The sequence below is a fragment of the Globicephala melas genome, chromosome 4, assembly GCF_963455315.2.
Source record: "Globicephala melas chromosome 4, mGloMel1.2, whole genome shotgun sequence".
NCBI lineage: Eukaryota > Metazoa > Chordata > Mammalia > Artiodactyla > Delphinidae > Globicephala > Globicephala melas.
The window spans coordinates 69,885,533-69,901,521 of NC_083317.1; the positions used below are offsets into that span (position 1 = coordinate 69,885,533).

The 15,989-nt window shown below is 39.1% G+C and overlaps 1 protein-coding gene across 1 annotated transcript in view; it reads left to right on the plus strand.

The window, feature by feature from the left end:
* UMPS (uridine monophosphate synthetase) overlaps positions 1–15,989 on the plus strand; it is a 53,079-nt gene that overhangs the window by 26,662 nt on the left and 10,428 nt on the right. Inside the window, exon 5 of the mRNA XM_030858730.2 lies at positions 849–963. Within this exon, the coding sequence (XP_030714590.1) occupies positions 849–963 (115 nt within the window). The remainder of the gene's footprint in view (positions 1–848; positions 964–15,989) is intronic.

The following is a 15,989-nucleotide window of genomic DNA, read 5'->3' on the forward strand; positions in this document are numbered from 1 at the left end:
TTTAAAGTAACAGGAATTTTTAATAAAATTTTAATTTTTACATGGGAATTTATGTTTCATATTTCAAAGCCTGTGGAACTGTGAAGAATTCATATGGCCCTAGGGCCAGGTTTTAACAGCACCCCTGAATTGACCATAAATGTCTATGATTTCCCAACTCTCATAGCAGAGGGTCCATGAGTCCAGTGCTAATATTTGGCATTCTGGATCTGGCTCAAGGACAATACATTGATTTTTGGTTGGTGGTAGTACTTAGTGGCAAGAATGGAACAGTCTGGGCCTCAGGGAAGAGCCAAATTAGAAAGTCAGGCAGACCTTCTAGGGAGGCTCTATGAATGTGAGGTAATGGTAGATAAATTGTGGAGACAAGTTATTGGCAGATGTTAAAGAAGAGGGAAAGCTGTAGAGGTAAGATTTCTTTAGCTAGCTCTTAACAACATAGTGGTTTTTTATGTGGTGGCTGTCCTTGAATATCTATGTAGATAGGCAGTAAGTCAGTGTGGTTTTATACCATTATAAATGTATTCTAGAGTACTACTTGTATCCTTTTTGGAAGTAGGTAGGTCCCCAAGCATTATTACAAATAAGTAACGATGCAGCATCTAGATTTTAGATGCACATAATATAAGATTTTTAGTGTTTTCAGTGTTTGGTTATAGGAGAAGGGGACGGAAGGTGTTATTTCAGGGTGGTCTTAATGGAGCAAGTGTGTAGATTGATATCTAAGATTACCCGTTTTAGATGTAATTAGTTTAATATGAAATGAGGAAATGCATCTATAAAATAAAGTTTCTTACATTCTGTGTGGTTAAGTGCTTTCTTGTAATCTTTTATTACATTCCATTTAGGTGAGAATGGCTGAAGAGCATTCTGAATTTGTGGTTGGTTTTATTTCTGGCTCCCGAGTAAGCATGAAACCAGAATTTCTTCACTTGACTCCAGGAGTTCAGTTAGAAGCAGGAGGTAAGTCTATTCATTGGTAATGGTTTTTCCAAAATGCTTCTTTACCCAAGTCAGCAAGGACAAAATAAAACCTAGATATGCAAAATAGCTTGCAGTCTAATTTTAGGATGAAAATCTAGAAAGCTACTTTTTGTTGAAAAATGCCCAGAAACTGATAATTTTAATTGTTCCCAACTGATGTTCCAAATATGCTGCCAAAAAAGGTGTTCTGTGCTCAAGGAGGAATGCTCTAGGTTAAACAAAATCAGACATTTGTTTAGGACTTTGCAGAGCCTTTGATGTGCTAATGTTTATTGTGGTTCTTCAGTGTGGAGATACCTGGTTCTGTCATGTCATCCAAACTTACCTGAACACGTTAACACTTTTAGCAGTCTGAGAAATGCAGTTGCAGTGGCTAAAAGAAAAAGAGCAAACTTTCTCAATGATAGTCTCTAGTCAGTGAAGGAGTAATCTAGGTTATTAAATGTCCTTTTGGGGGTTCAAAGTTGTTTTGTTTTTTTACTTTTAAAAAAGTAATATAGTAATTGAAATATAGTTGATTTACAATGTGTTCATTTCTGCTGTGCAGAAAAGTGATTAAGTTATACGTATATATACATTTTTTAAGTATTCTTTTCCATTATGGTTTATCACAGAATACTAAATATAGTTCCCTGTGATATACAGTAGGCCCTTGTTGTTTATCCACTCTATATATAATAGATTGCATCTGCTAACCCCAAACTCCCACTCCATCCCTTTCCCACCCCACCTCCCACTTGGCAAGCACAAGTCTGTTCTCTGTGTCAGTGAGTCTGTTTCTGTTTCGTGGATATGTTCATTTGTGTCATATTTTAGATTCCACGTATAAGTGGTATCACAGGGTATTTGTCGTTCTCTTTCTGACTTACTACATGTAGTATGATAATGCCTAGGCCTATCCATGGTGCTGCAGATGGCATTTTGTTCTTTCTTATGGCTGAGTAGTATTCGTGTGTGTGTGTGTGTGTGTGTGTGTATGACTTCTTTATCCATTCATCTGTTGATGGCCATTAAGGTTGTTTCCATGTCTTGGCTATTGTGAACAGTGCCTCTGTGAACACAGGGGTGCATGTATCTTTTTGAATTATAGCTTTGTCCAGATAGGAGTGGGATTGCTGGATCATATGGCAACTCTATTTTTAGTTTTCTGAGGAACCTCCTTACTGTTCTCCATAATGGCTGCCCCAATGTACATTCCCACCAACAGTGTAGTTAGGTTCCCTTTTGTCCACACCCTCTCCAGCATTGTTATTTATAGACTTCTTAATGATGGCTATTCTGACATGTGTGAGGTGGTACCTCATTGTAGGTTTGATTTGCATTTCTCTAATAATTAGTGATATTGAACGTCTTTTTATGTGCCTGTTGGCCATATGTATGTCTTCTTTGGAGAAAGGTCTATTTAGGTCTCCTGACCATTTTTTTAAAATTAATTAATTAATTTATTTATGACTGTGTTGGGTCTTCGTTTCTGCGTGAGGGCCTTCTCCAGCCGTGGCAAGTGGGGGCCACTCTTCATCGCGGTGTGCAGGCCTCTCACTATCGCAGCCTCTCATTGCGGAGCACAGGTTCCAGAAGTGCAGGCTCAGTAATTGTGGCTCACTGGCCCAGTTGCTCCGCGGCATGTGGGATCGTCCCAGACCAGGGCTCAAACCTGTGTCCCCTGCATTGGCAGGCAGATTCTCAACCACTGCCCCACCAGGGAAGCCCCCTCCTGCCCATTTTTTGATTGGGTTGGTTTTTTTTATTGTTGTTGAGTTGCATGAGCTGTTTGTATATTTTCTGAAATCAAGCCCTTATCAGTCACATTGTTTGCAAATATTTTCTCCCATTCTGTAGTTTGTCTTTTCGTTTTGTTTATGGTCTCCTTTGCTGTGCAAAAGCTTGTAAGTTTGATTAGGTCCCATTTGTTTATTTTTGCTTTTATTCTATTGCCTTGGGACTGACCTAAGAAAACATTAGTATGGTGTATGTCAGAGAATGTTTTGCCTATGTTCTCTTCTAGGAGTTTTATGGTGTCATGTCATATATTTAAGTCTTTAAGCCATATTGAGTTTATTTTTGTGCATGGTGTGAGGGTATGTTCTAACTTCATTGATTTACATATGGCTGTCCAGCATTCTCAACACCACTTGCTGCAGAGATTGTCTTTTCTCCATTGTATATTCTCGTCTTCTTTGTCAAGATTGACCATAGGTATGTAGGTTTATTTCTGGGCTCTCTATTTCTGTTCCATTGATACATGTCTGTTTTCATGCCAGTTCCACACTGTTTTGATTACTGTAGCTTTGTAGTATTGTCCGAAGTCTGGGAGGTTTATGCCTCCTGCTTTGTTCTTTTTTCTCAGGATTGCTTTGGCAATTCTGGGTCTTTTTTGGTTCCATATAAGTTTTAGGATTACTTGTTCTAGTTCTGTGAAAAATGTCATGGGTAATTTGATAGGGATCACATTAAATCTGTAGATTGCTTTGGGTAGTATGTCCATTTTAATGATATTCTTCTAATCCAAGAGCCTGGGATATCTTTCCATTTCTTTAAATCATCTTCAATTTCCTTTATTAATTTTTATAGTTCTCAGCATATAAATCTTTCACCTCCTTGGTCAGCTTTATTCCTAAGGTTTTTTTTTTTTTGTATGATTTTAAAAGGTATTGTTTTTTTACATTCCCTTTCTGATATTGTGTTGTTAGTGTAAAGAAATGCAACCCATTTCTGTATGTTAATCTTGTATCCTGCTACCTTGCTGAATTTATCAGTTCTTTAGGGTTTTCTATATATAGTCTCATGTCATCTGCATAGAATGACAGTTTTACGTCTTCCCTTACAATTTGGATACCTTTTGTTTCTTTTTCTTGTCTGAATTCCAATACTATGTTGAATAGAAGTCATGAGAGTAGGCAACCTTGTTCCAGATTTTAGCAGGAAGGATTTCAGCTTTTCACTGTTGAGTATTATATTGGCTGTGGGTTTGTCATAAATAGCTTTTATTATGTTATGTTACCCACCTTGGTAAGAGTTTTTATCATGAATGGATGTTGAATTTTATCAAATGCTTTTTCTGTGTCTATTTAGATGATCATGTGATTTTTGTCTTTTCTTTGTTAGTGTGATGTGTCACATTAATTGATTTGCATTTGTTGAACCATACTTGTGATCCTGGGGTGAATCCAACTTGGTTGTGGTGCATGATCTTTTTTATGTGTTGTTGGATTTGGGTGGCTAATATTTTGCTAATATTTTATTTGGTTTTGCTAGTAGTTTTTTGCATCTGTATTCATCAAAGATATTGGCCTGTAATTTTTTTTTTGGTGGTATATTTGTCTCATTTTGGTATCAGGGTGATGGTGGCTTCATAGAATGTCTTTGAGAGTGTTCCCTCCTTTTCAATCTTTTGGAAGATTTTGAGAAGGATTGGTATAAGTTCTTCTTTATGTGTTTGATAGAATTTGCCTGTGAAGCCACCTGGTCCTGAACTTCTGTTTGTAAGGAGTTTTTTGTTTTTGTTTTTTTTTATAGATTCTATTTCACTTCTAGTGATTGGTCTGTTCAGATTATTTATTTCTTCTTGATTCAGTTTTGGTGGGCTGTATGTTTCTAGAAAAACTTGTCCATTTCTTCTAGGTTGGCAAATTTGTTGGCATGTACTTGTTCATAATATTCTCTTACAGTGTTTTGTATTTCTGCAGTATTGTTTATTTCTCCTTTTTTCTTATTTTGTTTATTTAGGTTCTCTCTCTTTTCTTCTTGATGAGCCTGGCCAAAGGTTTGTCAATTTTGTTTACACTGTCAAAGAACAAGCTCTTAGTTTTATTGATTTTATCTAGTTTTTTTAATCTTTATTTTACATTTTTTTGTCTCTGCTGTTTATTATTTCCTTCCTTTTGCTGACTTTAGATTGTTTGTTCTTTTTCTAATTCTTTTAGGTGGTAGATTAGGTTGCTTGAGATTTTTCTAGTTTTTTGAGAAAGGCTTGTATCGCTATGAAGTTCCCTCTAACAACTGCTTTTGTGGCATCCCACAGATAATGTACGGTTGTGTTTTCATTGTCATCTGTCTCAAGATATTTTTTAAATTTCCTCTTTGATTTCATCATTGACCCATTGGTTTTTTAGTAGCATGTTGTTTAGACTCCATGTAATTGTTTTCTTTTTCTATGGTTGATTTCTAGTTTCATGCTGTTGTGGTCAGGAAAGATGCCTGAAATAATTTCTATCCTCTTAAATTTGTTGAGGCTTGCTTTGTGCTCTAGTATGTGGTCAATCCTAGAGAATGTTCCATGTGCACTTGAAAAGAATGTGTATTCTGGGTTTTTTGGATGTAAGGTTCTAAGAATATCAATTAAGTCTAACTGTTCTGTTGTATCATTTAGGATCTCTGATGCCTTATTGATTTTCTGTCTAGGAAGATATGTCCATTGATGTGAGTGGGGTGTTAAGGTCTCCTACTATTATGGTATTCCAGTCAGTTTCTCCCTTTATGTATGTTAATATTTGTTTTATGTATTTAGGCACTCCTATATTAGGTACATATATGTTGACAAGAGTAATATCCTCTTCTTGTATTGATCCTTTTATCATTATATAGTGTCCTTCTTTATCTTTTTTTATGGCCTTTGTTTTAAAGTCTGTTTTGTCTGATACAAGTATTGCGACCCCTGCTTATCATTTCCGTTTGCATGAAATCTTTTTCCACCCCTTCACTTTCAATCTGTGTGTCCTTTGCCCTAAAGTGGGTCTCTTATAGGCAGCATATTGTAGGCTTTTGTTTTTTTATCCAGTCTGCCACTCTGTGTCTTTTTGAATGGGGCATTTAGTCCATTGATGTTTAAGGTAATTCTTGATAGATGTGTATTTATTGCCATTTTAAATCTTTTTTTCCAGTTAATTCTGTATTTCCTCTTCTTCCCCTTTTCTTTTTGTTTTTCCTTTTGTGGTTTGATTTCCTTTTATTTTATGCTTGTGTTCTCTTCTTTTTGGTTTTTGTGAATCTATTGTGTTTTTGACTTGTGGTTACCCTGCTTTTCAAGTATGTTAACCCCTTCATATAGCTACGTGCTTTAGACTGGTAGTCATATAGGCTCAAATACATTCTAAAAAAAGACGAATCTACATTTTCTTAACTCTCCTCCTCAACATTTTATGATTTTGATGTCCTCTTTTACATCTTCATGTTTATCCTTTTGCTGTTCACTGTGGTCATCATCACTTTCACACACAAAAAATTTATTTTTTTCCTTTTTAATCTATATAGTGGCTTATGTAAGTGATTTTACTTTTTGGTTGTAATTTTCTCTTTGATATAGCTTCTTGTTTTTCTATTTAGAGAAGAAGACCTTTCAATATTTCTTTTATGATAGGGTTAGTATTGCTGTATTTTTAGTTTTTGCTTGTCTAAGAAATTCTCTCTCTCCTTCTATTCTAAATGATTGAGTGAATATATTTTGCCACTCCCTTCTGGCCTGCAACGTTTCTGTAGAGAAATCAGCTGATAGCCTTATGGGGGTTTCCTTGTAATGAATTGTTTTTCTCTTGCTGCCTTTAGAATCCTCTCTTTAACTTTTGCCATTTTAATTATAATATGTCTTGGTGTAGGTCTGTTTGTTTGGGTTCATCTTGTGTGCTTCCTGTACCTGGATGTGTTTCCTTCTTTAGGTTTGGGAAGTTTTCAGACATAATTTCTTCAAATACATTTTTGATCCCTTTTCCTGCCAGTGAGGAGGCTCCCTGGGGTACAGGAGTCTTTCCTCCTTCACAGCTCCCTCCCGGGGGTACAGGTCCTGTCCAGATTCCTTTCTATTTTTTTTTTTCTTTTGTCCTACCTGGTTATGTGGAGATTCTTTTTGTCCTTTCAGAAGTCTGAGGGCTTCTGCCAGCGTTCAGTAGGATTCTGTGAGAACTGTTCCACATATAGATGTATTTTTTGATGTATTTGTGAGAGGAGGTGAGCTTCTCGTTCTTCTTCTCTGCCATCTTGATTGCTCTGCTTTGGTTTTTTTTTTTTTTTTTGTAAATTTATTTATTTTTGGCTGTGTTCGGTCTTCGTTTCTGTGTGAGGGCTTTCTCCAGTTGCGGCAAGCGGGGGCTGCTCTTCATCGTGGTGCACGGGCCCACTATCATGGCCTCTCGTTGCGGAGCACAGGCTCCAGACGCACAGGCTCAGTAGTTGTGGCTCACGGGCCCAGTCGCTCTGCGGCATGTGGGATCCTCCCAGACCAGGGCTCGAACCCGTGTCCCCTGCATCAGCAGGCAGACTCTCAACCACTACGCCACCAGGTAAAGCCCTCTGTTTGTTTTGGTTTTGAATGGGGAAAAAATGGTGACCTGGAAACATTTTTTCTGAATTGGTTATTGTACAATAAATCTTGCTTAAGATTTCTTAAGCAAGAAAGCATATCACAGGAATGGGAGTTTATTCTATCCCTCTTTCTACCTCTTGCCTTAAGTTTGGAACTGTGAACATCTGGGTCACAGAATGTTTTGTGTATGTTTGGAACTGTGAACATCTGGGTCTCAGCAAAACAACTCTGCTTCATAGAGTATGGAGAATGTGCTGCTGTGGTACGTTTCCATGTCTAGAGTTACCTTTTTACAACTCCATAGTGTATCCTAGTTACACTTGGGCTGGAATATGTTTAATCAATCATTCCCCTGTTGCATTTGGACTTTTTACAAACTAAACATCCTTGTATATATTTTTGCATGTATAGAGTTTTGGAATACTCTCCCACTAGGCTACAAACTCCTTGAGGATGAGAGCTTTTTCTGAAGAATGCATATCCTCTAGCACAGTACCCCTGTGCACCATAAAGGTTCTGTAAATACTTACACAGATGTTGAAGAGATGGATAATATGCTGTATAGGAGCAGATGTAAGAGTTGGTGTTTCTGTGAGTGGAATGATAACACTGAGAACATAATGACTGAGACTATAGATTTGGTAAACCTTGTTTTTCTTAAAACCCTGAAATACTAGAACTGTTGGATACCTGTCAACCTTGAAGAAGCTAGTTATTTTATATAAATAATATAACCACACTTATAAAGAAAGATACTACCTTTTTGGGGTTTTGATTTTTAAACAAAAAACATTATAGAAGGTTAACCAAAGAAAAGTAGATGTTCCCCTGGGGTTAGGGAGGACTGGGGGTCTCTGTTCCATTTCTCAAGTTTCACATTACAGGTTTTATATACTACAGAGTAGGCCTCAGCAGAATGACTTGCCTATCTAAGGCTTTATGATCGTTGCCTTAGTATGCTACAATTTTTAAACTCTACATTTGTGCTAAACATTATCTGAATCAGGTAGATTTGTATTCCTAGCCCTTCCAGTATCTTTGGACAAGTCACTTCCCTTCCTTAGGTCTCGTTTTCTTGATCTGTAAAATGTGGGTAGTAACACTGTTGAACCTCACAGGGTTGCTGAGAGGCTTAATGAGACAGGGTTGCTGAGAGGCTTAATGAGATAATGTATGTAAAGCAGCTTAGCACAATGTCTTGGGACAGAGTAAGTACTCTTTGCTTGGCAACTGTTAATGTTCATTGGAAGCCTCCACAATCTTTGACTAGATAAGTACAGTTAGAATCTAGGCTTTTAGGGATTTTTTAAAGCATCTTGGATTTGAAAGATAATAATAAGCCATTTATAGGAGGCTTCTGGAACAGCAGAATTTAAAAAGAAGGAAAAAGTGGGGTTCTGGTTCAAGATGGCAAGATCCTGAACTGACCTCCTCCCACAGACAAACTGAGTCTATAGCTGTGTGTGGAACAATTTCCTTGGAAAGGCTGGCTGAGCACGGACTACACATCAGGCAAACGAGAAGAAAACCACATTGAAGTGGGTAGGAGAGGCTGGGATGCAACCTCACTGCTAACCCCACCCCTGGTATGAAGACCCAGAATCAGGGTGGAACTCAAAACCCAGAGCTTCTCCCTGAGGAGTGAAGGGTTTGAACTATACATCGGGCATCATAACTTTTAAGACCTGTACCTGAAAGATGAGCCCCCCCAAAACATCTAGCTTTGAAAATCAATGGGGCTTATGTCCACAAGACCCACAAGACAGTAGTGATCTGAGTGAAATGGCTCTTAAAAGGCTTGCAAGCTCAGACTCACCTGCCCCAGGGCCCAGCTCAGAGGGAGCCTGTGCTCAGACTTTAATATTAGCAAATGAGCCTTTTTTTACTTAACGAGTTGGCCTGAGGGGTAGGCATATACTGTAACACACATCTCCAAGAGCTTGCTGGAACACCCTCCAGGGACAGAGACTGGGGGGCACGATCTTCACACGCTCCCTCTGCTTTGGCTGGCAGCAGCATCTCTCTTTTTAACTTCTTCCCACAGGTGCCATCTTTACACTCCCCCTCAGCTTTGCTGCAGCCATTGGGCACATCTTCGCACTTTCCCTTTCCTCATCTCCTGGAAGGGAGCTTTTACACGGGGCTGGTGCCCAGGGAACACCCCTTGATTGCTTGGCCCTAAAGGCCAGGGGGAGCTTATGTTGCTGTGTCCAGTGGGACTAACAAGTGAAGAGACAGTTTCTGGCAGGCTACATACCCCAGGGCACTGCACAGACAGCACACTGCAACACACCCCATCTTTCTGTGAAAGAGGCCTGTTTGCTTGTCCAGGAGCTTTGGCCTGAGGCTTCTCTTTTGGCAACCACCTGGGGCCTACAGAGATGTTTTCAGGGAACATAAGCTGATAGACACCATCTTTGCACTCTCCTTCTGCCTCACTACAGCTGTTATCTATCTCCCAGAAAAGAATTTAGGTACTCATCTGCAGGCAGCAGAACTTATGCTTGCAGTCCCACAGGACTGTATGTATTTGCATACTTCAAAAGCTGTTGCCAGGGTTGGAGGCAAGATGGTGGAGTAGAAAGACTTGAGCCTACCTCCTCTCACAAAAACACCAAAACCACAACTAACTGCTGAACAACCCCTGGCAAAAAAAGACTTGAACCTACCAAAAAAGATGTTCTACACCCAAAGATAAAGAAGCCAAAACAAGACAGCAGGAGGGGCACTTTTACCATATAATCAAATCCCTTACCTGCCGGGTGGGTGACCCACGAACTGGCAAATAATTATATCACAGAGGTTCTCCCACAGGAGTGAGAGTTCTGAGCCCCACATCAGGCTCCCCAGCCTGGGGGGTCTAGCATCAGGAGAAGGAGCCCCCAGAGCATTTGGCTTTGAAGGCCAGTGGGGCTTGCGTGCAGCAGCTCCACAGGACTGGGGGAAACAGAGACTCCACTCTTGGAGGGCACACACAGGGTTTCACATGCACTTGGACCCAGAGGAAAGCAGTGACCCCATAGAAGCCTGGGCCAGACCTACCTGCAGATCTTGGAGGGTCTCCTGGGGAGGTGAGGGTTGGCTGTGGCTCCCTGTAGGGCAGGTACACTGGTGGCAGAGGCCCCAGGAGATACTCATCAGCATGAGCTTTCCCTGAGGTCACCATTTTGGTGAAGCCTGGCCTGGGACACCTCAGGCCAGACAACAAACAGGGTGGAGACATAGTTCCACCCAAAGCCCTGACCCCACAGCTGCCTGTAAATATAGCCCTTGAGATGGCCCTGCCCACCAGAGACAAGACCCAGCTCCATCCACCAGAGAGCAGGCACCAGTCCCTCCCATAAGGAAACCTGCACTAGCCCCTGGACCAACCTCACCCACCATGGGGAAGACACCAGAAGCAAAAACTACAATCCTGCAGCATGAGGAATGGAGACCACAAACAGAAAATTAGACAAAATGAGATGGCAGAGATGAAGGAACAAGATAAAACCCCAGAAGAACAACTAAGTGAAGCAGAGATTGGCAATCTACCTGAAAAAGAATTCAAAGTAATGATAGTAAAGATGATCCAAGATCTTGGAGAAAGAATGGAGGCACAGACTGATATAAGAAATGTTTAAGAAAGAGCTAAGGGACTTCCCTGGTGGTCCAGTGGTTAAGATTCCATGCTTCCACTGCAGGGAGCATGGGTTTGATCCCTGGTTGGGAAACTAAGATCCTCACATGCTGCACAGTGCAGCTAAAAAAACCCCTAGAAGCTTCAGAGAACAAACAGATGAACAATACAATAGCTGAAATGAAGAATACACTAGAAGGAATCAATAGCAGAATAAATAGGGCAGTAGGACAAATAAGCGAGCTGGAAAACAGACTGATGGAAATCATTATTGCAGAACTGAATAAAGAAAGAAAAATGATAGCACTATTTACAATAGCCAAGACATGGAAGCAACCTAAATGTCCATCAACAGAGGAGTGGATAAAGAAGATGTGGTACATATATACAATGGAATATTACTCAGCCATAAAAAGGAATGAAATTGGGTCATTTGTCTCTACAAATGTGAATGGACCTAGAGTGTCATACAGAGTGAAGTAAATCAGAAAGAGAAAAACAAATATCAACACGTATATGTGGAATCTAGAAAAATGGTATCCATGATCTCGTTTACAAAGCAGAAATAGAGACACAGACACAGAGAACAAATGTATGGATACCAAGGAGGAAAGCAGTGGGGTGTGAGGAATTGGGATCAACACATATACACTATTGATACTATGTATAAAATAGACAACTAAAGGGAATGTACTGTATAGCACAGGGAACTCAACTTAATGCACTGTGGTGTCCTAAATGGGAAGGAAATCCAAAAGGGAGGTGATATATGCATATGTATGGCTGATTCATTTTGCTGTGCAGTAGAAGCTAACAGAACAGTGTAAAGCAACTATACTCCAATAAAAATTAATAAAAAACAAAAAAAGAAAAATGAAATGAGGACAGAGACCTCTGGGACAACATTAAATGCACCAACATTCACATTATAGGGGTCCCAGAAGGAGAAGAGAGAGAGAAAGGGCCTTAGAAAATATTTTAAGAGATAATGGCCAAAAACTTTCCTAACATGGGAAAGGAGACACTCACACAAGTCCAGGAAGCACAGAGTCCCATATAGGATAAACCCAAGGAGGAACACACTGAGACACATATTAATCAAATCAACAAAGATTAAAGACAAAGAGATAATATTAAAAACAACAAATAACATACAAGGGAATCCCCACAAGGTTATCAGCTGATTTTTCAGCAGAAATTCTGCAGGCCAGAAGGGAGTGGCATGATATATTTAAAGTGATAAAAGAGAAAAACCTGCAGCCAAGAATACTCTACCCAGCAAGGCTCTTGTTCAGATTTGACAGAGAAATCAAAAGCTTTACAGACAAGCAAAAGCTAAGAGTGTTCAGCACCATCAAAACAGCTTTACAACAATGCTAAAGGAACTTCTCTAGATGGAAAAGAAAAGGCCACAACTAGAAATAAGAAAAATTACGAATGGGAAAGCTCACCAGTAAAGGTAAACATAAAGGTAGGAAATCATCCACACACAAATTTGATATCAAAATCAGCAATTGTGAGAGGAGGAGAGTACAAGTGCAGGACACTGGAAATGCATTTGAAATTAAGAGACCAACAACTTAAAACAATCTTGCATATGTATAGACGGCTATATAAAAACCTCATGGTAATGGCAAACCAAAAATCTACAATAGTAAACACACAAAACCGAAAAGGAATCCAAACACAACACTAAAGATAGTCATCAAATCACAAGAGAACAAAAGAGGAAGGGAAGAAAAAGACTTATAAAAACAAATCCAGAACAATTAACAAAATGGCAATATGAACATACATATCAGTAATTACCTTAAATGTAAATGGATTAAATGCTCCAACCAAAAGACAGACTGGTTGAATGCATACAAAAACAAGACTTGTATATACGCTGTCTACAAGAGACCCACTTTATTTTTTTATTTTTGTGTGCATGTGTGTGTATTGATAATTTATTCTTTTTTATTGCCAAGTGGTATTCCATGGTATGTATGTACCATCATTTGTTTAGAACATCTTACTTGTTTTCAGTTTTTTGCTATTACATGTAAAGTTGCTATGAATAACTGTGCACAGGTTTTTGTGGGGAATAAATTTTCATTTCTGTGTCATAGATGCCCAGGAGTATACTGAGTTGTATGGCAAATGTATATTTGGTTTTTAAAGAAACAGCTAGGGCTTCCCTGGTGGTGCAGTGGTTGAGAGTCCACCTACTGATGAGGGGACATGGGTTCGCGCCCCAGTCCGAGAAGATCCCACATGCTGCGGAGCAGCTAAGCCCGTGAGCCGTGGCCGCTGAGCCTGCACATCCGGACCCTGTGCTCTGCAACAGGAGAGGCCACAACAGTGAGAGGCCTGCGTACCACAAAAAAAAAAAAAAGAAAGAAAGAAAAAAGCTAAATTATTTTACAAAGTGGCTGTATCATTTTATATTCCCACCAGCAATGTATGAGTGATTCAGTTTTTCCACAATCTCACCAACACCTGGTATTTTTTTTTTTAACATCTTTATTCAACATCTGATATTGTTGCTATATTTTTCATTTTAGTTGTTCTAGTAGGTAAGTAGTGATATTTCTTCATGGTCTGCATTTTCCTAATGGTTAGTGATGCCAAACATCTTTTCATGTGCTTATTTGCCATTCGTATATTTACTTTGGTGAGTTGTATGCTCAAATGTTTTTTAATTGAGTTTTTTTTTTTTTTTTTTTTTACTGGGGTATAGTTGTTTTACAGTGTTGTGTTAGTTTCTACTCTACAGCAAAGTGAAGTAGAGTTCCCTGTGCTATACAGCAGGTTCTCATTAGTTATCTATTTTATACATATTAGTGTATACATTGAAGAGACCCACTTTAAATATAGGGACACATACAGACTGAAAGTGAGGGGATGGAAGAAGGTATTCCATGCAAATAGAAATCAAAAGAAGACTGGAGTAGCAAAACTCATATTAGACAAAATAGACTTTAAAGACTGTTATAAGAGGGGCTTCCCTGGTGGCGCAGTGGTTGGGAGTCCGCCTGCCGATGCAGGGGACACGGGTTCGTGCCCCGGTCCGGGAAGATCCCACGTGCTGGGGAACGGCTGGGCCCGTGGGCCATGGCTGCTGAGCCTGCGCGTCCGGGGCCTGTGCTCCACAACGGGAGAGGCCACGGCAGTGTGAGGCCCGCGTACCGCAAAAAAAAAAAAAAAAAAAAAAAGACTGTTATAAGAGACAAAGAAGGACACTACATAATGATCAAGGGATCAATCCAAGAAGATAGAACAATTGTAAATAAATATGCACCCAACATAAAGGCACCTCAATATATAAGGTTTCATCCATAAAAGAAATTGATAGTAACACAGTAATAGTGGGAGACTTTAACACCCCACCTACATCAATGGACAGATCCTCCAGACAGAAAATCAATAAGGAAACACAGGCTTTAAATGACATATTAGACCAGATGGATTTAATTGATATTTATAGAACATTCCATCTGAAAGCAGCAGAATACACATTCTTCTCAAGTTCACAAGGAACATTCTCCAGGATAGATCACATCCTGGACCACAAAGCAAGCCTCAGTAAGTTTAAGAAAAGTGAAATCATATCAAGCATCTTCTCTGACCACAATGTTATGAGATTAGAAATCAACTACAAGGAAAAAAAAACTAAAAAACACAAGACATGTGGAGGTTAAACATTATGTTACTGAACAACCAATGGATCACTGAAGAAATCAAAAGAGGAAATCAAACAATAGCTAGAGACAAATGAAAATGAAAACACAACGATCCAAAACCTATGGGGTGCAGCAAAAGCAGTTCAAAGAGGGAAGTTTACAGCAATACAATCTTACCTCAGGAAACAGAAATCTCAAACAACCTAACTTGATACCTAAAGCAACTAGAGAAAGAAGAACAAACAAAACCCAAAGTTAGTAGAAGGAAAGAAATCATAAAGATCAGAGCAGAAATAAATGAAATAGAGATGAAGAAAGCAATAGAAAAGATCAATGAAACTAAAAGATGGTTCTTTGAAAAGATAAACAAAATTGATAAACCTTTAGCCAGACTCATCAGGGAATAAAAGGGAGGTCTCAGATCAATAAAATTAGACATGAAAAAGGAGAAGTTACAAAGGACACCACAGAAATACGAAGGATCATAAGAGACTACTACAGGGAACTATATGGCAATAAAATGGACAATCTAGAAGAAATGGACAAATTCTTAGAAAAGTACAAGCACCCAAGAGTGAACTAGGAAGAAATAGAAAATATGAACATACCAATCACAGGTACTGAAATTGAAACTGAGTAAAAAACTTCCACCAAACAAAAGTCCATGATCAGATGGCTTCACAGCAGAATTCTATCAAATTTAGAGAAGAGTTATCACCTGCCCTTCTTCAACTCTTCCAAAACATTACAGAGGAAGGAACACTCCCAAGCTCATTCTATGAGGCCACCATCACCCTGATACCAAAATCAGACAAAGATACCACACAAAAAAGAAAATTATTATAAGCCAATATCGCTGATGAACATAGATGCAAACATCCTCAACAAAATACTAGCAAACCGAATCCAACAATACATTAAAAGGATCGTACACCACGATCAAGTGGGATTTATCCCATTGGATGCAAGGATTTTTCAGTATCCACAAATCAATCAGTGTGATACACCACATCAACAAATTGAAGAATAAAAACCATATCATCTCAATAGATGCAGAAAAAAACTTTTGACAAAATTCAACACCCATTTATGATGAAGACTCTCTGGAACCTGGGCATAGAGGGAATCTACCTCAACATAATAGAGGCCATATATGACAAACCCACAGTGATGAAAAGCTGAAAGCATTTCCTCTAAGATCAGGAACAAGACAAGGGTTTCTGCTCTCACCACTGTTATTCAACATAGTTTTGGAAGTCCTAGCCATGGCAATCAGAGAATGAATCTAGGAGCTGACTGAGACCCTCCCCTTTGGGACACTGATAGGTCTTGGCATACCCTCGAGTACTCAGAGCTATTACAAATATAATAGGCTGCTTTGACGATCAAAAGATTTGAGAAACAACCAGGAGCTAGGGTAGGGCTG